The sequence below is a fragment of the Molothrus aeneus genome, chromosome 1 (genome assembly GCF_037042795.1).
Source record: "Molothrus aeneus isolate 106 chromosome 1, BPBGC_Maene_1.0, whole genome shotgun sequence".
In the NCBI taxonomy this organism is placed as follows: Eukaryota; Metazoa; Chordata; class Aves; order Passeriformes; family Icteridae; genus Molothrus; species Molothrus aeneus.
In genome coordinates this window covers 144,363,047-144,389,735 of record NC_089646.1, presented here as the reverse complement: position 1 = coordinate 144,389,735, position 26,689 = coordinate 144,363,047, and the positions used below count along the sequence as shown (strand labels likewise).

The following is a 26,689-nucleotide window of genomic DNA, read 5'->3' as shown; positions in this document are numbered from 1 at the left end:
GTGACGGACGTAAGGAAGGGAAATAAAGAAACAAGAGAGCCTCCGACTCGCCCTGGGGGTTCCCTGGAGCGGGAGCGGACCCGCAGCCCGAGGCGGGCAGGGTCCCTCCCCTCCCCGCTGCCAGAGGCGCGGGAAGCTCCTTCTCCCGCTCAGGGACAGTACCGCAGCCCAGCACCCCCCGCCGCGTCAGCTCCCACCAAAAACCCTTTTTTAATGATAAGAAAACGAAAGAGTGGCAGCCTCCCCCCCTCAGAAACCGCGGGGCCGGGGGAGGGGAGCGCCGGCCGCGCCTGCGCGGAGCCGCTTCCTCGTTGTCGCGCGTAGCGGCGGCGGGCGGCGCGTGCCCGTCAGCGGTGCCCGTCAGCGCGGCCCCGCGGCCCCGCCGCGCCCGACCCGGCCCCGCCTCCCCCGCCCGGGGGGCGCAGCCCGAGCCCGCACAAGTCAGTGCTCGACGCGGGCGGGAGCAGCGGCCGGGCCGGGGGGCGTGGGGGGGGTCGGCGCGGGTGGGGAAAGGGGCTGAGCCCGGCGCGGTCGCCGCTCCCCTCCCGCCGCCCTCCCCGCAGCGCCGCGGCGGGGCCGAGCTGGGCTGCTCGGAGGCGGCCGCGGGAGCGCTCCCCACCGGCGGGGCCGAGCGAGGGGCGCCGTGCGGGGGCCTCTCCCCCTTCACCTCCTGCCCGGAGGAGGAGGGGGCGGCCGGGGAGAGGCTGGATGTAGAGGGCGAAGCTTCAGCCTCCCTCTGCGGCTCCGGTGCTTTGATGCTGCGGGTCTCTACTGGCTGTTAACATCTTCTTCCCTCTCCTTTTTTTTTTTTTTTTTTCGTTTTCTTATTTTTTCCCCCACCTTTCCCCTCGAAACTTGGCTTCTTCTCTCTCCGGATCTGTGTGCCCGGCCTCTCCTGGGCTTTACCGGTGGGGCAGGATCATGCCGGACCAGATCACCGTGTCGGAGTTCATCGCCGAGACCACAGAGGATTACAACTCCCCGACCACCTCCAGCTTCACCACCCGCTTGCAGAACTGCAGGAACACGGTCACGCTGCTGGAAGAGGTAAATCGTCCACACCCCACTCCCCATCCCCTGCTTTTTATCATTTTCCCTCTTTTTTTGTTCCATTTTATTAATTTCTTTCTCTGTATGCCTTTGAGAGAGCATCAGAGACGGGGCAGCACCACCCGCCCAAATCCACAGGAGCCAGAGGCGTTGGTATGCATGTAATCTGGTCTTTTAATTGTGGGACTTTGCCCTTGTGTTGAGCTAGTTACAGAAAGCTTTCCTGCTCTGGCGTCTCAAAGATTAGTGCGTAAAGCAGTTGTCTGAACTTAAATGTTGCTGTGGTACTTCTTGGTGTTTTCAGTGTTGTCAGTTGTTGCAGTAGAAAAAAATGCGTGAATGTTGGGATTTTCAGAGGGAAGATGAAGGGTGAGTTTTGTTTGAGAGCATTAGTAGAGGTTTTCCCCAGCCACTCATTACATCAAGTAAGCACAGAACTCTGACTGCAGAAATCTGCCAAGGGAGACTTGGTTTAAGAAATGAGGTAAGGATGAAGAGATGAATGTGAAGAGAGGGAAATAATATGAAAACAGAATTGGTGGAAGGAGAGGAGCAAATTAATGCAGCAGAAGAGATTATATACGGTCTCAGCACTTCAACCTTGAAGCCTCAGTGCTGGGGTTTTTTCATGCTTGTTATGAGCGTCATTTAAATGTTCACCCTGCTCTGCTGTCAAGAAATAGGAGCATGAAAATGGGTAAACTTCCAGAGCTGGTTTCCAAGGAATATCAGTCCACTGCTTCCTATTTGATGTTTCAGAGTGATTTCCTATGGACTAGGTCCGTGGTTATGAGGAAATGTCTTCCAAATGACTTTAAAAGAAGACAGTGTACCGCTCTTCTCTTGCCTTTTGCTTGCTTGAAGGTCCAAGCATGATGACACTGAAAGAAGACAGATTTTTGCTATTGTTGCAGAGGTTGCAGTTAGTTGTTATTTTGGATTATACACTTAGTTCATCAAGTATTTGTCGATTCTTCAGGAGCCAGCGCGTATCTAGGAGATGGATTTAATAGAGTCTTTTAGTTCTGCTGAATGTGTTGGCATGAGCAAAACATTTGGTATGCAAGGAAAGAGTATTAATTATTTAATTATGGTTTTTGCTTGATAGTCTTGGGTATGGAAATATAATGCCACAAGATTCAGATCAGCTGAAGTTTTAATATAAAAACTGTCTGTGTTCAAAACTGTAACAGTGCTATTGTCTGGGGCAACTGACGAGAGTGATTGTAAGTTCACATTTAGAATTATCTATTTTCTTTTTATTATGTAACCTAGATTAACATCTGTAACTTTTCCATAACTGCAACTGGTTTGGTTTTTCTTTTCTCTTGTAACTAAGCCATGATAAATTTCTCAAGAATCAACCTGTTAGGTTAGTGTTCGACAGAATTGCTGCCCCCTGTTCTTAACTATGTGAAATAGGTACAGGCATTGATATGCTTATTAGTATACTTGACAGCATGCACAGAGTTAAATAATACATATTTTGTCATCACTGGCGACTTACTTCTAGGGTAAGAATACAGTGTAATGCTTTCATGGTTTGGGAGATACATCAGTACAGGCTGAATGTGATAATGCCTTTCCAAAGAGAAACAAAATGTAGAAGATAAATACACAGTGTTCTTCACTATTTGTGTGGACTGTGTGTATTTTTGAAGTTTTTATGTCAGATTTGACAATAAATCGAGGAATAAAGAATGGTGGGTACTTCTATTGCTTGTGTTACTCTTCTTTGAATTTCTTTTGTTTGTATAACTGTTTTATGTGCCCTATTTGAACTGATTGCAGTTTAAACTGGACTTGCTTTGCATTATTTTTTTTATTATCTCTAAATACAAAAAAGCTTTATTTGGTGGGAAACAAGATTTAAACAGGCTCTACTGTAACATGTGCAAAAAATCTGCAACTCTCCCAAATTTATAGTTAATAATTTGCATGGGGAAATACCGTCAGGACGTGGCTAGCAAAAGGCTCCTTTGGAGTCTTTGTGCATGCGAGCTACAATTACAGTGAAGACATGGTTTTACTGCTGCTGCTTTCAAGCTGCGTTGGTTTCTCTACACCTGCTTACCTGAAGCAGTGAGTTCTGTGAAACACGGGATTAAAACCAATGGTTGAAGTGGGTGTTCTGTAGCTCCTGCTGCTGTTGTTGATGTGTTGTGAGTGACCTAAGAACTCCTCAAGCAGCTCCTGAACTTCAGTGGTGAGCCTGCTGTGTTAAGGCAAAGGGGATGGTTCCATCCTTGCAGCTGTTTGATTTTTCACTGAATGTTGCATCTGGGCTGGAGCTCTCTCTGGGCTTTTGCAGGCAGTGTCAGGCTCCGTGCTGTTATGGCGCTGCTGCCTGAAGGATCTGAGGTTATTTTACTGCTAATTTAATTCAGCACAACCTGCACCTACCTCTGCGACCATAAGCTAGTTTGTGGATTAACTAATTATTTTCTTTATTCTAAGCAATGTTGCAAACTGGAACTATTTTCTGAACAGAAATGCAAGGGAAATTAAATAGATTTAATGAAAGTTAGCTCTGTTTCCCAGCCTCTGAGTCCATTGTAGTTCCTGCTGTAGCTCAGATCAGTAGCTAGATAAGAAAAACCTTTTCATAAAGAATGTGACGTAAAAGAAGTGGTTTTGTGTGGATGCCTTTACCTGGTTCTGTGAAGTTACTAAAAAATTGTTAACTTACTGTTCCTGCATCACAACTAACAAGTTTTCTGAAATAATAAGAGGTGATGGACTCATTTGCTGATTTTCTCACTTGCTTGTCCATCAGTAGAGGGGCAGTGTGTTCAGCTGAGTGAATTGCTACATATTATCTCCTAGTTACCACTCTTTTTCCTATATAAATCATTTTCAGAGGAGATTTTGGATCCAGTCATATGCAATTTTGGAACAAGTTTCAACTGAAAAATCAGAGCAGACATGTTTACTGATTCTGTTGAGTTTGCATTCAATAAGTTTTCAGTGGAAGGCCTAACAAAGCACAAAGACATACCTCACAAAATGAGAACCATGGAAGTGCTCCTCCAAAGGACTTCTCTGTTCTCAACTTATGTAAATAAAAGACAAAACAAAAGAAAATCTTCCACCCAAACTTTATTTAAATCTGTCATAATATTAATCAAAGACAGTAGAAAGAACATGCTACTCTATAGCAGTTTATTGAATAGGAAAATTTCATGCTACATTGTTTAAAACTACTGAAATTTATGAAGATTTTCTCTCTTTTCAAGAGACCAAGATTTGATTTTTATCATCCAGTCACACCAAAATAAAAAAGAAGACCCTGCCATATTTCTAGCCAGGCTTAGGCCTCTTTAACAGTAATTAACAAGAGCTGCAAGATTGTTTTATAATATATTTTTTTTAGAGCATGAGTGTTGTGTAATTGCCTCCAAGTAAATGCACATTTTCAAGTTCATTCTATTGCTAAAATAATAGGGTTTTTTCTCAAACTCATAGAGGGAGAAACAACCATTATATTGTACTATAGGTTGAATTTGAGAGAATTTGCAATCTGTACTCCTTTCTGTTGATTTCTTCAGCATAATCTGACATTCATGTAAAAAATTATATTTTTAACATATTTCTGCATGCAGGTGGGAGGTTTCTTTTATAATGCAACACCTTTGCCCTTTAGAAAGCCTGAGAGAGTTGGAGTTTTCAGCTTGTAGAAGAGAAGGCTCTGGGCAGACCTTAGAGCAGCCTCCCAGGGCCTATAGGTGGTTGCAAGAGAGTTGGAGAGGGACATTTTACAAGGGTGTGGAGTGTCAGGAAGGAGGGAATGGCTTTAAACTGAATTAGATATAGGGAAGAAATTCTTTACTGTGACAGTGGTGAGACACTGGAACAGGCTGCCCAGAGGAGCTGTGGGTGCCCCATCCCTGGAAGTGTTCAAGGCCAGGCTGGATGGGACCTTGAGCAGCGTGGTCCAGTGGAAGGTGTCCCTGCCCATGGCAGGGGTGGAACTTGATGCTCTTTAAGGTCTCTTCTGACCCAAACCATTATATGAATCTGTAATGATCATATGAAGAGGGAATTATTGCATATATAAATGGATGGCTAATTACTTTTTTAAAGTAAAAAGCCTAAATGATAAATACAGACAGATCACTGATACAGTCTCTTAAAATACAGCCTCTGCTTTGTTTTGACCAGACATGCTTTTATATCCACAGAAGCTCCATGATTTGTATTACTCAAATAGATTTTGAAAAGTTGATTTTAATCACTGAGTTAATATTACTTTGTGAGCTAGCTGGAATTTTTAGAGAATGATGACATCTGTTCTGAGAATAAGTAGTGCACATGTGGGATCACCACAAGACTGTCTTGATTATCATTCTGCTGTGTCCCAGCTCCAGCTGAAAGGACATCTTTGCACTCAAGGGATAGCTCAGTTATCATGACCAGGCAGTTCTGAGTCTTTCTCTTAAAGTAGCAGATGTTGTGCAGGACTGTCTGGAGACAGAGATTAAGCTTAAATATTTAAATTCTCTTTAGTCAGGCTGGTAGATATGAAGGGACAGCTAGAAGCTGATGATAAAATAAAGAATAGCTTCAGTTGGGATGATGCTGATTTTGCAGTTTAATGTCTGTTTCACTGTTGTACTTCTGTAATACTTGAACATCTTAAATGATTAATGTTATTTCTTCCTTTCTTTTGCACTTGAGTGAGAAGCTGAAAACTCAAAATTTGTTTTCTGACAATTAGATTGGCTGCAGATACGTTTGCATTTGCTTTCAGGTTTTGGTTTTGGTTTTGTTATGTTTTGGTTTTTAATTACAAAAAACCCAAACCAACACTATTCCTGCAATGATTGTTGCTCATTTTGTTTCTCACTGTGCTGATCTGCCTGCGCACAGCAGTCTGTCAGTCTAGGCTGGTCCTACAACAGATGTGTGCATATACATCACTGAAAGAATGACTGTCTGGCTGCTGCTCAGCTTCATACACATTTTGTTGTTCTTGGTGCAAGTCTGGTGCAATCTAAGATAGCTTGAAAGGAGAAGATTTCTCATGTTCTTCTTCATGTCATGGACACATCTCTAAGATTAGAGATGGGAAAGGGGAAAGTATGGGGTTGTTGCTTTTTTTGCTTTGCCTTTTTAAAAAAATTTCTTTCAAAATATGTTGTGTATGAATCATTTTCACAGTTTCCCATATGTAGCTTTCCCTGTGGGCTTCAGTTTATGCATTTATTTCTTATTCTGCTGTGAGAAGGGACTTTTGGCATGAGGATGAGGAGACAGCATTTTTCCTCCTTATAATTTTGTTGAAACTTGTAAGGCTCTGAAACTGCTATAACATCAGATCTTCTGTGGTGATTCCATACACTTTTCCACCCCAAGATCCTTTTCCAGTGACAAAGTGTTCTATCAAGGGAGGCAGGTGAAACCATGCATGAGAACAGGAGCATTTCCATTCTGATTCAACTTTTGCTGGTTCTCTGCATAGACTTTGTTCATTACCCTGGGCTGTGATGAGTAGGATCTATTTTGTGTGTGTGTGTGTGTCAAGAGAAATAAATCATAGAAAAAATTTCTATCACTTAATTTCTTTTGAAGCATCACTTCTATATAATTGCTACAAATAAATTAGAACATCCTATTCTTTGCATTTCTCCATTTTTTAATTAAAATATATTTTTATTTTTAGGGGGTGAATCCAGGGAGCTCCAGCAGCATCCAAACTCAGCTTTTCCTAATCTTGTAAATTATTACTTATGGCAGTTAGAAGCAGTCTTGCATCATAGAGAGCTTTGTACTTCAGAGCTGGTTTTTTATGTAACAGACCACAGGCAATCTTCAGTTTTTGAGGAAATATGCTTTCGATAGCAAACCATCCTAAGAATAACAGATTAGAAAAATTTATTTGTGTGGGTAATAAAACTCAGGATAATTGTTGCTGCTTTGCATTGAATGACAAATTGCAGCAGAGATGTAAAGATGGGCATGTGAGCATTCTGAAATTCAGAGGCCACAGTGGGAGCACATGGGTGGCTCCCAATCACAGTACTGAAAATGTGATACAGATGGAGTTGACAGCAGTGTATTGTATTTAAAATGCAGCTGAGGATGCTTTTATATTTGCATGCTACAGTATTTATTCATTTAGTGTGTAATCAGTTTTACCCTTCATTTGATAGCAGTCAAAGCATTTGTCTGTAATAAGCAGGCAGTCTCCTTATACTTAAATGTGACTGATGTTAGGAAAAATAAGAAACACTCACTAGTAGCTCAAAGTTTCAGTCATGGACGATGAATTAGCTTTGCCTTTTGAGAATTTGTATTCATTTTAGGCATATTTATGAAAGTACTTAGTGCATTTGGTACCTCATATGTTTTTTTGAGAAGTACTGCTTCTTGTTTTGAACTCCCAACAATCTTCTTCATGTTTACTCATCAGTTAGGAAGCTGTGAAAGTGCTCTTTGGTGCACTCTGTTCAGTATGCTGTGCAGATAAACCCTGACAGAGTGTGTACCATGTAGTCATGGGAACTTGGCCCTGATGGAGGGGAGACACTTAAAGTGACACAACTTGAAGCTGAGTTTAATCTTTAGGTTTGAGTCCTGTGGAGACACCTTCCATAGTTAAAGAGCAATGAAAAAGTACTTTGAAGAAAACAGAGAGGGGGAAACAACCCACAAAGCCATGTTTGTATTTCAGCAGGGTGTCACTGAAGGACTGCACATGAATGATTCAGAACAGAATGAGATTGGTTGATTTAATTTCCAGTATGTTTCTTAGTACAGAGAGTAAAACTCAATTTTCATAACTGTCTTTTTGATTTGTAACAATATGAATAAAGATGGCTTTTAATACTTTTAAACAGCAGATGTGAAGCAAATTTACAGAGGATAATTGTAAAAAAGATCATAGCATCTCATTTTGAATGGAATAGTGCCTTGCAATAAAACCATTAGGCAGAATCAAGCTGAGAATGCTAATTATCAGTATTGTTTAAGTGCAAAGGTAGACAGTATAACCATATTCTAAAAAAAGGGCTCTCAACTAATAGTGTTTTTATATATCATGGAAAACTTTTCAGAGTCCAGTTAGTAGCATATTTTGGTACTTCTCTTAGAGACTGTTCAGCCAGGTTTGTTTGATACTGGCCAAGAGGTCTAAAGTTTACTGGTGAGTAGAAAGAAAAACCCCTGAGATAATGGCATGAGTTTCCTTTCCTGAAGGAGAGCAGCTGAAGTCCACTCCCTGCTGAGAAGTGCAACAAACAGTTATTTTATATTTCTAAAGAGAGAGTGTTGATCTGTGTTATTTATCTATAGCTATATGTAATGGGTTGTAAATATCTCTATCAGTGGGCTAACGCTGAGCTTTTGTATAAGCATTGTGACAAGTAAGATTTTGGAGTACAGTGGGCTTGATTGTGGTGATTATGGATCCTTTAATGATCCTGTGAAAAAGCAACAAAATGTAAGGATTTCATTTCCCCCTTTACACACATAGATGTGCATGTGGGTGCACGTGGCCTTCTTGTCTCTTAGTCAGTGATGAAAAGAGAGGCCTGAAGTTGTGCTGTTGCTGTGGTTAAGCTGGAAAGTGTATGCTTTTTCTTTCTTCTAAATAGCCACCTCTATCTTGACCTTTCTTGTTTTATCCTCCTTGTTACATTTCTTAACGGAAGAAATATAAAACTCTTTCTGATGCAGAAATAGAAACTTTCAATGCCAGTAGAGTATTTTAATTTCTTGGTTTTCTCTTGGTTAAGAGCTAAAAATCAGTATGGTACTGGAGGTAACTTCCTGCTAAACAAGAGCCTGTAGGACTGTCAGACCTTAGGCATGGTGTGCTGTGGGAGCCTTCTGTCCCAGCTGGTGAGAGATGGACCAGGTAAGGGATCTGCAGGGTGGGTGGGACATGGGCTGGGTGGCCAAGCCAGAGTGGGGGGATCAATGAAGCAAAGTCCAGCTGGCATCTGGTTGCAAGTGGCACCAGTGCCTTCCAGGATCAGTTTTGGGATTAGAGCCATTTGGTATCTTTTTATTGGGTGGATGGTGGGCTTGAGTGTGATCTCATCAAGTTTATTTGGACCATACCAAGTTGTTCAATCTGCTGGCAGCAGTCACCCTTCAGTGGGACCTGGAGAAGTGGCCTGATACAGAAGGAGCCTTGTGTGACTCATTGAAGAGAAATATGAAATCCTGCCCCAGGGATGGATGGAGCTGCCATGTGCAGCAGTACAGGCTGGCCAGAGGACAGTTTTCTGAGGAAGAACCTTGGACTCAGGTGGATGAGCTGTTGAGTGTGGGTTCACAGTGACAAAGGCCAGCCACGTACTGGGCTGTGTTAGTCAAGCTGCAGCTAGAAAATAGTGATTCTTCCCCCCTGTCAGGAACTGTGAGACCACATCTAAAGTACTGTGTTTGGGGTTCACCAATACATGAAAGAAATTACAGACTGCCACAAGTCCAGGTGAGGATCACCAAGGTGATTAAGGGCCTAGAGCACATCACTTAATGAGGGAAAACTAGACTTCTTCAGCCTTAGACAAGAGACTAAAGGAAGGTCATATTGATTTCTCCAAGTATGTAGTATATGTAAAGGCAGAAAACTGATAGAGTAGAAATTCTGATTACTTTTGAGAAGGTTTTGAGGGGGTGTATTTGTGGTTTTCTATTATTATTATTTTGGGGGCTTGTTTGTTTTGAACCATGAGTCTGGTGAACAAGTGCTCAGAGAGAATGTGAAACCTCTTGTCCTCAGAGACATTCAAAACTCCACTTGACTGTAGAAGTAGGCTCCTTAAAATTGTTTGGACTGCATGATTTAATCTTTTAGAACATAAGGAGGCAAAGTAAAGTGGTTGTTTAGTTTCATGAATGTGTTTTTGTGTTTTCAGGTAGGAGTTTACAGTGAGCTTATTCTTGGAAAAACAGCACATTTAAACCTAATAAAAAACCAGTGTAAGAAAACTGATATTTTTTTCTTTCAGTGGGAGACTACTTTAATAGAGAAAATGGGATACTACTCACACCTCTGCAAAAGTGCAGTTAAAAAGCTTATCAAAGTTGGGGCTTTGTGTGATTTTTAGGAATAGTTTGAGTAGTTATTGAATGTTGGAAAATTATGTGATTCTTTTTAAATGACCAATCTGTACTTCTAGAAAGCTAATTTATTCTGTAAAGTTATAACTATATTAGAGCTGAACTATGTCTCTGCTCGGTTAATTTTTATTATTAACTTTTCTTTGTAGGAAGGTGATTTGAATTTTGAATTCTAGAGGTCCCACCTTGAATTTATTATAATAATTTCCTTTCTTCTTGTAATATATTTTACTTTTCAGGTAAATTATCTTCTGATTTTTTTTTTCTCAAAGCAAGAATTTTGGACTAAAGAGGGAAATATACCTAAAGAAATGTCCTTAATATAAAACTTAGTTTTTCTGAAGTGCTACAGAAAAGATTTACTAGGGATGGGAGAGGCAGGAAAGAATAAAATATAGCAGGTTTTGTTTGTTGGGAGAGTTGTGTCTTGTTGTGAGACTGCACTAGGATTTAGATATCCTATTTTGATTAGGTTTTAAAAACCTCATTTTCTAAAATCATGGAATATAGGGAATTTTTTCCTAATGGCTAATCTAAACCTACTGTATTTCAGTTTGAAGCCATTCCCCCTTGTCTTATCACTACATGCTCTTGATGGAAAAAGTCTCTTTCCAGCTCTGTTGTAGCCTCCTATAGGTACTGGAAGGTGCTATAAGGTTCCCCTGGAGCCTTCTCTTCTCCAGACTTAACAAGCCCAGTGCCCTCAGATTGCTTTGACAGGAGAGTGCTCCAGCCCTCTGATCATCTTTGTGACTCTCCTCTGGACTTGCTCCAGCAGATCCACGTCCCTCTTATGTTGGGGACCCAGAATTGGACACAGCACTACAGGAGGGGCCTCACCTCCTTCAGCCTGCTGGCCACGCTTTTCTTGGTGCAGCCAAGGGTACAACTGGCAACTGCACATTGCTGGCTCATGTCTGATTTTTATTTTTTTTTTTTTTTGACAATCAGAATCCTCAAGGCTTTCTTGAAACTGCTTCTCTCAATCCATTCATCCCCCAGCCTTTAGATAGAGGGAATTACCTGGACCCAGGTGCAGGAAGTTGAGCCATTGATTCAAACACTTTGGATGTGGTCATTGAGCCAATTCCTTGTCATCCAACCTGTATCCATCAAACCTGTCTCTCCCTAATGAGTGACAAGGATGTTGTGTGTGACCATGTCCTAGGCCTTACAGAAGTCAAGGCTGGTGACATAAAAAACACATAACAATCAAACTACATGCTCATGCAAAACAAACAAACCCATTCTAATTAATACTTCTACATGTCAGTGTCATAGGCTTGAAAGTACCACACAATGAAAGTAGTTGAGCTGTTCTGTGCAGTGTGTAGTGAGGAAATGAGGACACCTGTTAGAAAAATGTAATGGTGATGTTAAAAGCAACTTAGGATGCTTTTGTTCAGTGATGACAGAGTGCCTGTTTACAACCTTCAAAAACTGTTTGTTAATTGTCAGTTTATGAAAGTGTTGAATTTTAATAAAGTTAAATGATGCCAGGATGAGTATAACAGAGTGTGAAAATTGTGCCACGCTGTGCCACGTTGTAAGTAAGCAGGACCATGATGGTCCATCCTGTTGCTGTTAATAATGTAACCTACAATGGTGATGGTGTTAGTGAAATCAGTGGGAATGGATGACTTTTAACTAAGAATTCTTAAGGAGGTAGCTTAAATCTAACCTACACAGGTGCTGTTGGTTGTGTTTTGGCTTTGTATTTTTCTTGCCTCACTGAGTGTCAAAATTATGGGGAAAATTGTTAAATGAAGAGTGATGATGCTATGACAATGCAAGTGGGATATCCTGACTATGTCTGCTGTTCAATCTCTTATCTTGGAAATTTATATTATCTGTGTTAGTCATGAAGTTGAAATGTATTAAAACAGACAATGAGTTTATAGCAGACAAGAATTTATAACTAACTAGAAATAGAAAGTTGAATGAAGTTGCCTTAAATGTTTTGACAAAGCTGTTTGTTTTTACTGTAAAACTGGTCTTACACAGTGCATTTTCCAAACCTTATAAACGATGCTTTGAGTTCTTTTGCAAATTGTTCTTCATATGAGACCTTGCCAAAATTAAACTTTTATTATTTGATTTGGGGAAAGCTACTTGGACAAAAAAAAAGTTTTGATTCTTTTGCAAGGCAGATGGATATATATATATTTTAGTTTTCTAGTATGTTGTCATGGCTGCAGCACTTAAAATGGTATAATTTTTAGGGGAAGTTTTGTGGTGGTTTTTTTTTTTTTTTGTTGCCCCTTTGGTTGGTTGTGGTTTTTCTTCCCCCACCTCTAGTCTCTTTCAGGGAGGGATGAAAGAAGCCTAAAGAGACTCTTTGATGTTAAGACCTACTTAAATTATTTTTCACTGTTATGATACCAGAACTGTCTGCTCACAGATTTGGAAAAAATGGCATTCCTTAGGTGATGTGATTCAAGCATACAGAGAAGTAAAATCTTTTGGGGTGGGGTCACTTGCAGAAGCCCAAGTGCCCAAATATTGTCTGCTCACTAGTACAGTTATAAGGAAAGAGATGCTAGATCTCTCTAAATCCTCCTTTTTAAAAATGTTTATAATCCTCTGGTGGCAGTTTTTTTGCCAAGCTTTCACAGGAAGTGCTTGGAAGGAGACCTTGTTTAAACTGGCAGAGAAAACATGAGAAGAAATGCCCTTTTTTCTTTGCTGACAGTTTGCAGGTTTAATGAAGCTCTTTGCTGCTGACTTAAACCCTCAGATTCACTTCCTGCCCTTCCCTGTCTCCCCATTTCATTTGAAGTGCTCCATATGCTTCCTTGCTTGCTTTTTTCCACCATGTCTAGGACAGGTTTTTCAAATTTTTTTTTCTGTGGTTAAAACAGCTGTAGTGGTGTTGCTTTACTTTAGCAAAGCCTGCTGTATTTGCTGAACTCATGTGCAGTTTAGTACAGCTTCCTGTTTTTCTCATCCTATTTAATTAGGCAACAAGTTGCAGCAAAGCAGCTTCCTTTAAAATGAATCAGTGAATATTGTGCATATTGTAAATATGAAAGCAATTAATGTCTCTTTGAATCTTAAAAATCATGAGTATTTTTCCATAGCTTTAATGTTTGTGTGGAAGGCCAAACCTGGTTGCATACAAAGCAATTTTCTCCCTTTCTCTGTATTCCTTTTCAATTTGATTTGATTTACTTTTTATTCTCTATTGCTGCCTTTTGATGGTAACAATAAAGAAGCTGTCCTGCCTTATTTTTTTCTGTCATGATCTCAATTGCTTCATGACATATAACTTGTTCCTACAAGTAATGGTGCTACTTCATTGGCTCCAGATGAATGTATGCCATTAGATAACTCATCAATAAAATTGACAAGTACTTATTAGAACTGTCTCTTTTGTCCTGCAGTGAGCAAGGTATAGTGTGATTGTTCTTATAGCAATGCAGCTGTTCCTTTGAAACACTCCCTGTGTGTTCCCTGTGAGAAAAGTAAAGGGAAATGAGGAGTTAATACAATGTAGCTGGTGCAGAGCACAGTTCATATTATAAACCTGGGAAACAATTACAGACTTGGGCATTAATATGAAATCAATGATTGGTTCATGACTCAAACTGAGAAACTACTGGGTGGAGTGATGACATTTTGCTTGTAGTTGAAGTATGCTGAAAGCACATGTACAATGTGTACAAAGATATCTGGGTGGATGCCTTTTTGATAGAGTGATTTTGCCTGTTGTAAACATGCACCTGGACCTTTGTCCATGTGCCAGAAGTTAAACCAGAAGGTTGTGCTTTAGTCTTACTCAACAGGACCTTTTGGAGTATCGTTCTCTCATCAAGTTGCTGTATGACTCTCTAATTTGAAACAAATCTATAATCTTGTGGTAGAGGAAGAAAACCTGAACTTTGTTCATAGTTGAGGAGATCTGGAGCTTGGCCTGAGGCTTTAAAAGTAAGTAGATGCACCTGTAGTGAATGTTATTAGGTGCAAGAAACACCCTATGTCGTGTTAGTGATTCCTGTATGTCAGTGAGTGAAGTGCTGTGTTTGAAGGACTTCCCAGTCATTATGGACTGTTCTACCAACCTGCTGAATAATTCCACCATTTGGGGAGTTTATGGTGCTTCTGCTGAAAGAATTTATAAATGTAGTTAAAGCTTGACCATGATTGAGAGTTTTAAAATAAAGATTAGATCACTCTGAAAACATCTGTAGATGAGTTAAATGTATAAAATACTAGGGTTTGATAGTGTGAATTTTTAACTATTGCTTATACATGCTGAAAGTCTTCTTAGTGTTGTTTCTGGTGTGTGAAAGCAATTGCAGGAATAAGAAATTTATATCTCTTGGTCAGCTGAATGCTAGAGAAGTGGATTTGTCTCTGTCCAGTTAATGAATTTAATTTCTGAGGTAATCAAAAAATCATGTTGTGTGTTTTCCACATGACAAGTAATTGGAATTTCTTAATTTCTGAGAACTTGCCTTGAAGTTGAGTAGTCTAGCTGAATGAAGAGAGTACTGAGGCCTCCATGGGAAGGCAACTGAATGTATTAATTGACCATAGAAAACTTTACAAAACACTGATGTACTGGACACTTAACCTTCATGGAAGATCTTAACTCTGATAGGTCATCTTAGTGTTTTTGACAGGGCTCCAGGTAAATTAATTCATATTGCAAAATTCTGAGTTATAGTAGAGTCTCATAAAATGGCAAAAGAAAATTTAAGATTTCTGTTTTCAATGCAGGATTTGAGTAGCATGTAGTTTTTATGGGAAGGAAAAATATGCAAGCCTAGAAGTTTATATTGAAAGTAGACTGAAAATGTTTTAAAAAGCAGTTCACTGAGCACCACTTAGCCTTTTGGGAAGCTGGGCTGGGATAAATTAAAATGGAAGTCTGTAGAGACAGATGGTCATTTAGGGATGTGTCTTACATGTGGTAACAATTAAGATGTGAATGGAGCCTGCAACTGGGCTTCTGTGTTCTGTACTAACCTTACTTTATACCCTCTGTGTGTCAGGGTAAATTCACCCACATCAATACAAAAAATGTACACACACCTCAGTATGAAACTGAGTGGAGCTGCTGCTTTTCTGTGTCTGTGCTGTGGTTTCTGGCCCACTAAGCAATGCACATGCAGGATATAGACAACCAGTGCTCGCTCTTCATCAGTATGGACATTTAATTTGAATTCAGCTGATGTATAAAGAGTTGACCCAGGCATGTCTCTTCTCTCCTGAAGCTTAATGACAGTTGGTAAGTTTAGGATAGTATAGAATCATAGAATGGTTTGAGCTGGAAGGGATACTCAAAGGCTTCTATTTCCATCATCCCACTAGTGAGAGGGAAGATCTTCAACTGGTTCATGAGCTTTGGTTTATGTGACTGCACTGTAGTCTCAAACAGGCTTCCTGTAATCAAAGGGTTTGTTTGTATTGGCTTTTATTTTGTGGATTAATCTTTAGAACAATTTTGACCATTCTTAGGAAGCTTTTAACTGAGTTTGAAGAAGCCCTACTTCATACTTTGTGTGCTGTTTTTAAAGCATTTTTTCTTCTTTTTATTAATAATGGAATTAACAAAATAGAGTACAACACTATGTTGGTTAAAGAGACAATTTATGTAGAAAAATGGAAATGCATACAGCAAAATAATAGATGTGCTCCTCAAGTGCATATGATACATGGATGTAATGAGTTCTGCTGTCTTGGATGTTGCTTTCAAAAAAATTGGATGAGATATGTGATGAAATGTAGAGCCAAAGGTAGATAATGAAAGTTTATGATCATGTTCCAGGATCTGCTAGGGACCAGGTATAGTTCATTACTCAATGAGTTGAAGCATCATGGTATTCCTCCAAAATGTTAGAGTCAGAAAACTTTCATTTCCGCTGAGGAACAGGTAGACAGTGTTTCAAAATTTCAGCAGTATTAAACTTAAAATTAAATTGAGCAGTATTTTAAAAGAAATTTTATTAATTTCTGCTCAGACTTTGAGCAGAACATTTGTATAGTACTTTTCACCCAGCTTTCCATCCTTGTATATCTTGTCCCTTCTTGAAGGGCCTAGAGTTGACTGATATAAAGTCTGTATGGATGGCTCTTAAATGCTTCAGTGCTTGTAGCAAGACCTCCACAAGTCTTAGATAACAACCTTTTCAATAAAAGCTGCTTATATTTTGCAGAAATAAATGTATTATTCACAACTTGGTCAATCTTGTTTTTGTGGGTAGTTTGTTCTGAAACTCAGTGTATGTCCCTGTAAATGATACTGGTTCTGTCCAAGTCATCCTGCTGTTAATTCTATCCTGTTATCCATTTTTGTAGCTGCATTAACATAGAGCTTCTGAGACTCCCTGGCTTATGTGAACGCAATAATGAGAAAAGTGAATGGTTAGGAATTGAAACACACATTGTGGGTGGAGAAGTGTGCTATGATTGAAACAGTAAAAACTTTACTTGCTCTAGATATTCTCAAAACTTGTTTGGGTTGTCAAATTTTTCTCCAGAAATTGCCACCGCATTGAGTCAAACCACAAGTTCTCCTAAGCCTGTATCCTGCTCTTTAACAATCACTGATCTATAGCATCTGTCTTGGGGAGAACATTAACAGGAAAACTTAACCATGATGCTATTTCAACAATCTGCTGCTCAGAAATTTCCTGAGCTGAAGATGATAAACTATTAAACACAGAGATGTCTTGAATATCCTTCTCATTAATTAGAATTTGTTAGCATCCATGCAAATGTAAATTTCACATCTTACCTATATGGTGTTTAAGATAAAAAACAGAGGTTTTTAATTAAACTTGCATCCTTATGATTTAATTTGTCATTTTAATAGTATGAGAAAATAATTATTCATTTTGTGTTTATTTCCTCTCTTCTTACAGACTGTAGACCTCTCTTGCTTTACATCAATCACTTCTTTTTGAGTTTGAAGAACATTAGCATACACATATTTAATCCCACCCCCTTAGGAAGTGTTTCCATAGTTGAGGTCAACCTAATTGCCTTCTTATATCTCTCTTTTAATGTTTTGAGATACAAAGAGCAAAATGCAGATGAACTATGAACTTCCATCTTGGTATAATAATGCCTTTTGTGCTGCTTTTTACTCTGTCCTCAGTGGTTTGGTATCCTCAATATTCAAGGATAGTTCAAGAAAACTCTTAAACTGCAGCATGTATTTTGTCTACCATGGTCATGGTTGCTTCAGAGACTTACATTATATATGTAAATTTATAAAAATGCTTTTTTATGTGCATTGCTTTATGCCTTTACATACGTATTTTTCATCTGCTTTCTTAATGGGTAGTTTGAATTTGAGAAGTTACGTGACCTCTCCACATCTAGTTTTCATTTTTCTTTCTTGAACATCTTATATCATCAGTGAACTTTGTCACTTTACTAACCACATTCTTTCAGGACAGTGTAGGATGCATTGAGCTGCACAGATGGCAGAACTGATTCCTGATGACTTCACTTGAATGGCAAAATGGACATTTTGGAGTTAATTCCTATTTCCTTTAATTCTAAGCAGTTGCTGCTCTGGAGGAATGGCTTTTCCTCATCTCATGTCAGTTGTTTCTTTATCAAGCACCTTTGGTGTTGAGCATTGCTAGATCTTGTTGAAAATTCAGACTATACCAAATAGGTTGCTAACAAACCTATTTGTTCACCAAAAAGCATCTGTAGTATATTAAATGACTTGGATCCTGCGGTATCTCTTCACCAAACTCATGGTTTGCGTTATTTTTGTTCTCTGTCTCCCCATGTTTGTCAGTTTCTTTGTCGTTTTGAGGTGTGGGAATGAGAGAGGAGGTTCACAGCAGAATTAAGACAACCTTTTTGCTTTCAATGTGTTTGAAAAATATTTTGGTTTGTGAGCATTTAGAAAAATTGTTGCTGCAGATCTCCTGGTTTGTGATTTTTACATTCAGTTTGCAGAGTGCTTCTATGATTTCCTTATTTGCCCATGACTTCATCTTTTTGGAGGATGTCTTCTTTTAGTAATCTCATTTGCAGGCTCTTTTGTCATTATGAAAAGCTCTATTTTTTAAATGACAGACATTAATTTTCTTAGGTACAATTACTTAAAACATTATAATCAAAGATCTGAAGTTGTGTGTTGGAGAATGGGAGATCTCCAACATACCTTGTTGGAAAACTGTAATACTGAGAATTATAGGTGAGTACTAATTTAATACAAGTATGTATTTATACCGTTTCATCAGGAGACCATCTTATATTAAATATAATTTTAATGTACTTTGCAAAAGTTTTTGTGTTTTCAAAAAAGCTTAGGTTAATAGTGCAAATGTTTGTACGTTTTCAGGAAACAAGACCCTTTTAGCCAGCTGACCTTTGCTAAAAACATGGCCAAGAGTGGAATGCTTATAGAAGAATTTTACTTTAGAAGTACACTAGAGACTGGAGCATCTAAATTCAAGTGGGATTGCTGAACATACTTTCCATGCATTGTCCTTGTCCACTGAGGTGATGTTCAAAATGTCAGGAGACTTCCTTCTTTCAGTGTGAAAAATGAGACAGCACTTCTGTGGGTCAGCGAACATTAGGATACCCTGGTCTGAAGTTGTTATCTGAGAACTGGGCAGATGCTTACTTCAAAAACATCGAGTACTTAAAACTGGGCTAATTAATCAGGGGTAGGGTTCACAATGTTACAGTTTTTTTTTTCTTGCTTAGTTAAATGAGTTAAATTAAAAATATTTATTCTTTACAATGTTACCCATGTGTCTTTACAGAGCAGATTTTGTCCCCTTCTCCTGTCCTTCTGCCAGTGCATTGCTGGGTCAGTGCACTGCTGTGGGGCAGAGCCTGTGCTCAGCACTGCTGGGGCTGCATTAACCACAAGTGCCTGCACAGGAAATGGAAACTTTATTGCATGTGCTGCAAGAGAAGTTGTGACACGATTGTGCAGGTGGCACTGCTGGCAGGAAGTTCTGCCTCTCTGCAGGAAGAATGTCACTTCTCTGCCCCACTTCTGAATAGGGTTGGTCAGGGAGAAAGGTGGGATTACCAGTCTTCAAGTGGGCATGATCAGTGGATTTAAAAATGTGTAGCCAGCCTCTTTTAGTTACACTGTTAGCCAAAGCAAAGGATAACTGTTTTTTTCACGTTGCCTTTTGGCTTGGTTTTGTCTTGGCTTTCTTTGATCACCTGTGCAGCACGGCAGCAGTAAAGGGTGTAAGCCCACCAGGCTTGTTAACCAAGCAGTTTCTTTGTTCTTTGTTTCAATACATCTCCCTAAATCAAATGGCAGGTGAGCCTCTGGTGTTGCACAAGTCCCCTTTAACCGGGGGTCGGTGCATGAGCAGCAGGAGTGGTGTTTGTGCCGCCCTTCCTCGCCATCCTGCTCCTCTCACCAGGCTTGTGTGCCTGGAGCAGGGAGCGAGCAGTGCAGTGGGACACTGCCACAGCAATGGCTACTTCTTGGCTCTTGCTGCTGAAGAATTAATTGCTTGCCTCTCCTTGATTTTGTTCCTGTTGATTGGCCATTTGTGGTTCCTTTTCCAGGAGAACTTTTGTTTACTGAGCTGGATGTTTTGGCTGAGAGTTTTTAAACAAGGCGTCTGCCTCACAACTGGGATTGCGTTGGGAGGGCAAAATGACAAAGTTCTGTGAAAAAGAAAAAGGGATGGAAAGGGAGATGAAGTTCTTCAGGCAGGGTGGAGGAATAGTCTTTTGTATTATCTTCAGCATGTGGCTCTCTTCATCTAGTTCCTTTTTTACTTTACAGGATGGCAAAATGTATCATTAGATTGAACTAGGAATTTCTTTGAGGCCTGAAGGTATTCAGAGTGTGGGGTTTTTTGGGATCTTTGATGTTCATTAGGGAGTAGTTCTGTGCTAGGTAATATTTACTTTGTCTTTTTTAGTTTCCTTTGCAAACTGCAGTTGTACTGTTTTGTACTTCCTCCTGAAACTGTTGATGTTTCTTATTTAGCTTTTCTTCCCCAGATAACCTCCTAGGCTTTAGAAAATTTTGTTATCTGACTTCTGTGGGATTAAATTTTACACAAGAGAAAATGGAGAAGATGTGGTTTTGGGTTTTTTTCTTTGTATTAGTGGTCTTTGTTTGGTTTTTTTTGTTTGTTTTGTTTGTTTTTTACAAAGGACTGTAATATTTTTTTGCAGCATGTTAGTACTAAAGTTGCATATAATAGGTTATCCCCCATGTGGTCATTAAAATCATTACTTAAAATATTACAGTCTTGATGTCATGCTCTGTGCTTGCTTTTTATATTTTTCTTATGATAGACAGTAAATTGTATGTTAATTTTATTTTCTGTTCATGTTCTGAGTATTTGTTTGTTTTTCAGTTAATTTTAGATAAGTGTTTTTTTAGTCTAATGGAAACTATTTACAGTCTTAAGAGATGACTTCATAAAATTAGCAGAAATTTACATTTGGTGGCATATTTAAACTAAAATACTGTTTAGGAAGAGAAAGAGTAGTTATGCTCTGCAAGTCATTACTTACAGCAAACGGAAGCTGTTTTTTTTTTGTTTCCTCAGTCTCAATTTCATTTAAACTTTCACTGTAAACTTCTGCCTGAAGTCATGTGGGTGAGCTGGTACTACAGCCAGGTGTCACAGGTGTTAACTAATCAGATTAAGAGAAACTGAAATAGAGAAAGGAACTTGCACGGAAGGTCAGAGTATGTGACGACGGCACTGAAACGTGTATGGTGTTTGTGTAGGAAGCCAGCAGGTTTCAGCTTAAGGCCAGGAGCAGAGTAGATGCCTGCACCAAGGTTACTCTGCATGGTTGATAGGAGGATTGCTCTTTGAGGGCTGATGAATAAGCTGGATTCCCATCTCTGTAATCGTGTTGTGACCCAGGCTGGCCTGAGCAGGTCACAGGGCACCACTGCGGCAGCTGAGCCCTGTTGTTGCTCTCAGCCAGGGATACCACTGAGATGTTGCAGGTTGCCTAAGAGAAGTCTGAGGAGACAACCTGCAACCTTCTGGGTATTCTCACTAGCCTTTCAGATGTGTACTTCTTCTGTTTTGTACTGAATAGCATTTACTGATTGTTACATCATTTCACTAAATGGGTTTGTGAGACACATACCTGAGAAGCTTTATCTAATTCATGAAAGTTACAACTTGCTTAATAAAGTTGAATGAATGGTGAATTAAATGATAGATGGATTTAAATTTACATTTTAAAATGTAAATTCATTTTAAAAAATTACTCCTGAGATCAAAAGCAAATTGCAGCCACTGAAACTAAAAAAAAATTGTTGCCAAATATATCAGGTCCTTCTTGGAATAAGAGCTGACTCTGTCCAGCATGAAGGCAGCTTCTGGTGTCTTCTCACAGGAGCCACCTTGCAACCTGTTTTCATTGCCCTGCCCACAGCTATGGAAGCTTTGCCACATAAACCACATGCACTAAATAGCACATCCACCTAGCAGAGAAGTTATTTTAATGATGAATTTGAGAATGTCCTTATCCAAGTTGTGGTAACAACAGCTGTCAAGTATGGCTGTGGATTAGAGAATAGAGTGGTGAAACATCGATCAAAACGTGCCTGACATCAGCACACAGTGCTGATAGTGCAATGCTTTGCATAAGACTCTCTAATGTCAAAGTGCCTGAAAGTATTTGCCAAGATCTAGTTTGACTGTTAGTGTACTTAAAGGACATTTAAATCAGTTTTTCAGAGTTATTGCATGTGTAGCAAGTTTGACAATTTTGGGGGAACCAGACTTTGGGTAGGCTTGGTCTGGAAGTGTATGCGGTGCTTTTAGGAGCTCCTGTGCATCCTCTGTAGATGTTTCAGAATGGATATAATGAGTGGGTGCTGATGTCCAGGTTGCTGAGTACGTAGAGGAGTTTCTGATGCACATCACGTGAACCGGTACTTATGTTGGGTCAAAAACCCTCTGGATATTACAACAGCTGCAGAAAATCCTCAATTTGTGTGGGCACAATTTCTGAGTTTCTTAACCTGTCATACCACTTCACTGCTTGGATCATCCCAGCTGAAGTGGGAACTTGTGCTTCTGATAACCCCTTGAATAATCAAAAGGATGTAATAGGCAGCTGGGTGTTCGGTAGCACACCTGTCTTTGGTAACTTGCTACATGCTGGAATTAAAAATTCCACCTATTTTGTTATCTTAAAATCAAAATCAACTCCAACCATGGTAAAATGGAGTGCAAATTAAAACATTCATCGTGATTGTGAATGGCGACACACAGTGCAAATGTTTCTGAACGAAGTAGGGAAAAAAATTGGGAGAATGATGTTTAAAAAAGTTGCAACTGAATTCACTTAGAGCTTTTCTCCCCTCCCTCTCCCACTGAGTCAGCTGGAGAGCTGCCTGTCCTGAATTCTTTCTTTCATCACACCTCCTGCTGCACCTGGTAGAAAGCGCAACCAGCCTTGATGCAGTGTTTGTGTGTATGACTAATCTTATCCTTGAAGCCATGGGTGGAAAAGAGGGAGAGCTCTAGACTTAAAGTTTTCATTTTTTTCTTTCTTTCTTGCAGCTGCAAATATGGGTCAAGGTGTCTTGCAGACTAGCATGTTGTATTTGACAGGCTGATTAGCAATTGTGTTTGCCTGAGAATGTGGTAAAATTTTCTGTCCCTTTTTGTGGCTTGCTAAGGTTGTTATTCTGCAGAATCTGAGCTACCTTTTTTTGATGGCACAGACTGTGACTTTACACACCAGCAATCATATTTTCTACAGTGTACTGAATGGGATAAGTATGTATCATTACAGGCATTGAATTGTGTGTAGCCACAATGAGGTCTACAGTTTTTGTGGTAACTGACCTCCAACTTATAATAACAGTAGACAGTGACCCATACCTGCTTATCAAGTGTAAACAGGGTGTAGAATGAATATTTGAGAAAAACAAACCAAAAACCCCATTACTTTTATGTGTAATTGTTGTTCCTCTGTCAGAATAAGGTGCATTCAGTTGTTCCTAACACAACTGTAATAAAATCATCATCTTTAGAAAAGAATGGCTCATACTTTAAAGGTATTGTAAATGTATGTTACACAATTCAGTGGAAATAGTTAAATTGTATATTAATAAACATATTATTGCAAATAGTCCCTATTTGCTGTGATTTGTGGTGAATGAGTTGTAGCAAGACCTGTTAAAAATTACTCCCTTATGTTTACTGATGCCAGTGTTAAGGGAAAGTTTCTGTTCTTAGTTCAGTAGTGCAGTAACTGTACCAGTGATGACTTAGCTGGTGTTAAGACCACACAGATGTGTTATTCTTCTTGAGAGCACTTGAGATAGCTCAGAGGATACTATTTACAGGCAAAGCAAAATCGTGGACAGCTTGTTTTTCATTCCTTTCCACCAGCAGTTTAGATCGATTGGGCTGCAAACTGGCAATTATGTTTCATCTTTGGAAGCCCTAAAAGATACCTTTAAGGTACATATATGTTTTAGTGTCTCTCTAGGTACTTTTTGAAAGTAATGCTTCTCCTGACAAGTGAGTTGCTTGGAAACTGCTGATGATTTGGAAAGTGTATTTTCTGGTCATAATACTCCTTGGTGATGTATGGTGCAGATGCAGTAAAGGCCTGTTAATTGGGTAACTGCAACAATTGCACATGCTGTTAATAGAAACTTGTAAAAACACGGTCTGAGCTACTCTGGGTTTGTTCCAGGCTGGGAGCATGCATGGGGGTATCAATAGTTCAGTTTAATTTTTTTTATTAAGAGGTTGTATATTGGTTATATATCTTAAGATTTGTAAAACAAAACAACCCAACTTATGTTGTATGCTCTATAGACATTCATACATTGGTAACAACTTACTGATTTTTCAAGACTTGTTTTTGTTTTTTTTATTAATATTGGTGAGTCATTTCTGCAGAGGTTGTTTTGTTTCCTTGTGTCACAAGAAATAATTTAAAAACTACTGCTTCTGCTAATAAAGAGCAAAAAGCTTTATACTGACTCAAGGCATAAACAGAATAGAGGTCTCAACTGAGCATGCGACTGTTCAGGCATAACAAAATCAAAGCAGCTGGTTGAATAGCTTGGAGGTTTTTGTTTGTGCCAACCTTGCCAAGACATCTGTGTTCTATAAGACATTAAGGGGAGAAGTTGATTTCAAATAGTTGTATGTTTTTGACAGCCTGGCATTTGAATAAAGGGTTTGTGTAAGTTTCTTTGGTCAAAAATGCAGCATGCTATGTACTGTGTCTTCCTCTGCAATCTTTCCGAAATTCCAAGTGTTTTAGTAAAAGTCTGTTTTAATTTGAAATGTCAATTTTATATCAGCTGTTCTCTTACCAAACAGAGAGGTGTTTGGATTCATTGCAACATTTGAACCAGCATAGAGTTTTGCCTTGTGAAAACTAGGGGGAGAATTTTTGCTTTTGGGGTTTTAGATTAGCTGTTGTATCACGCAGCTGTGAAACTACAAGGTGCACAAGTTATTTGGCTTTTAGAAATCAGTGCCAGGAGAAAATTTCAGAAATCAGTGCCAGAAGAAAATTGTATGGTAGCCATGAGTGAATCCTTGGAATATCCTTTTTTAAAGTAGACAATTCCTTCCAGCTAATTGGTTTAGAATGCTTTTTCTTTCAGAAAGCTTGGAATAGAACCGAGATTTTATTTTTCCCAAAGATTCTCAAGATATCCAATACACACATTGTAATCTAACATTCAGCATAACTCCAGGAGTCTGTGATACCACACTTCATTTTAAATTACACTTGTAGGATTCAGAAGCTACTGCTGCATCATGGAAAGTGCTTGATTTCTTGTAAGAGTGAGGATTCTCTGAATTCTATGAGCTCATTTGAAATCATTGACACTTTGTTATAGGAATAGTACTTTATTTTGGCTAGGATACTGAATTTATCAAGTTACATGCTGGTACAAATGGTTTAGTTCTTAAACTCAGCAATTGAGAAGAAGAGCTAAGATGCTACTAATTGCTGTGTGATGTTTGTTTGTTTTAATTTTAAAGTCCCATATGTAAGAGCATGCATGCATTTCTAACCATCAGGTAAATGTGTTGTTATCCAAGTGACCATGTAGTTTTACCTTGTTAAGTGAAGGCACCTCAAGGTAGTAACAAACATTAATCAAAGTAATGTAACAGACAATCTGAAAAAATCTTTGGAATTTAAATGTCATACTTCTTCAAAGAAGTCTTACTTAACTATTAGCGGTATGAAACATATAAGTGTGAACTATTTGTTTGTGGAACTCATAATTACAGGCCAAAACCTAAGTCACTGTTTTTCATAGTTTCACAGAAAGTTTCTATGGCATCTGTTCCTGCAGGGCCAGGCCTGGTGAGTAGCTGAAGGTCTGTGCATGAGCCTGAGCAGGGCAGTCCTACCTCTCGTCCAGCCCTGGGCTGCACATTCTGCTGTACCACACACAGGAGTGCTCATGGAAGGCAGCAGCAGAGTTAGGGTTGTCTACCTGGGAAACCATTTCTGTAATAAAATTTTGAAAAATCAAGGAAGTTCTGCAGTTTTTTCCTTCCATTTTATTAGTCGTGCATACAGTAGAACCTTGGGAACAATTTCTTTCTTTCTTTTCTAACTGCATGGTTTTCAGATTTGTATTTTATTATATTAATTAGGGGTCAGTTAATCTATGAATTCACTCAATTGTTTTGTTAGACTGTGAGTATTGATGCGTTCTTTGGTTGCTTTGCAGTCATCTGCTGAAAAAAGAATGTTTAAATGTGTCACTTGTCTGGTTTTGAGTAGGTAGTGGAGTTCATGGGGTTTTTTGGAAGGATGTGAAGTTTTCTTGAGCTCTCAGCCAGAACGGCTGCAGATTAAATGTGGTTTGCAAGGCACTGATTGACTGACAGACAGAGACAATGGGAATAATGGAGAATTGAGGGAAAAAACCATTAAATTCTCCAAGTGAAAGTGGGAGGAGGAAGAGACTAGGTGGAAGAAAGGGTGGGTGAACTTAGACAAACACAGTAAGGATTCAGAAAAAAAGACGAGCCAGAGAACTTTACCAGCAGGCAGAGAAAAGGACAGACACGGTGTTACGTGAGTTGGCTGTAGATTTTTCAAGTCAGTAAGTTAAAACAAATGTAACCAAAAGGGGTTTTATTTTTAGCACCACACAGCAAGGCAGCCTTTGGGAAAGCAGAGCACAGAGGTGCTTGTAATGCAGCTTCTTGTAGCTTGTTGGTCTTGCCAAGGCCTGAACTTGTTGAGGGTGAGATTTGTCTGATTTTGCAGTGGGTTTTATGTGGTTTTGGGTTTTTTTTAAAGGTAATTTATTTAATCCAGTCCTTGACAAATTCACTGATCTCTGGAATACAGGTGAAGAATATGTGTTATCTTGAACTGTTCTGCTGAGAAATGAGTGCCTTGATTTCCTCTAAAATAGCTGTACGACTTTTATGTACACTTTCACCTTTGCTTTTACTTTTTGGGGAGGAGTAATCTTACAGCTTTCCACTTTTAACCTGTTGTCTCTTGCTGTCTTCCACATTTGTCCATACTTGGCTCTGGCCTTCTGTGTTCTTTTGCTTGTAGACTTAAAGGGAACTTCTTTGACTTCATGTTGCCTCTTATCCTTGCTAGGGACTCT

General features: G+C 39.3%; 1 protein-coding gene across 4 annotated transcripts in view; it reads left to right on the top strand.

Moving 5' to 3' along the window:
* The first annotated feature begins 405 nt into the window (after window positions 1–405).
* ASAP1 (ArfGAP with SH3 domain, ankyrin repeat and PH domain 1) overlaps window positions 406–26,689 on the top strand; it is a 112,965-nt gene continuing 86,681 nt past the window's right edge. For 2 of the 4 annotated variants that reach the window (XM_066566481.1, XM_066566472.1), the window contains exon 1: window positions 818–1,047. In XM_066566481.1, the coding sequence (XP_066422578.1) occupies window positions 922–1,047 (126 nt within the window). In that variant the 5' untranslated portion in view covers window positions 818–921. Of the gene's footprint in view, window positions 441–817; window positions 1,048–26,689 lie in introns of those variants that run through there. The other 2 variants (XM_066566455.1, XM_066566464.1) reach the window with 2 other exon arrangements.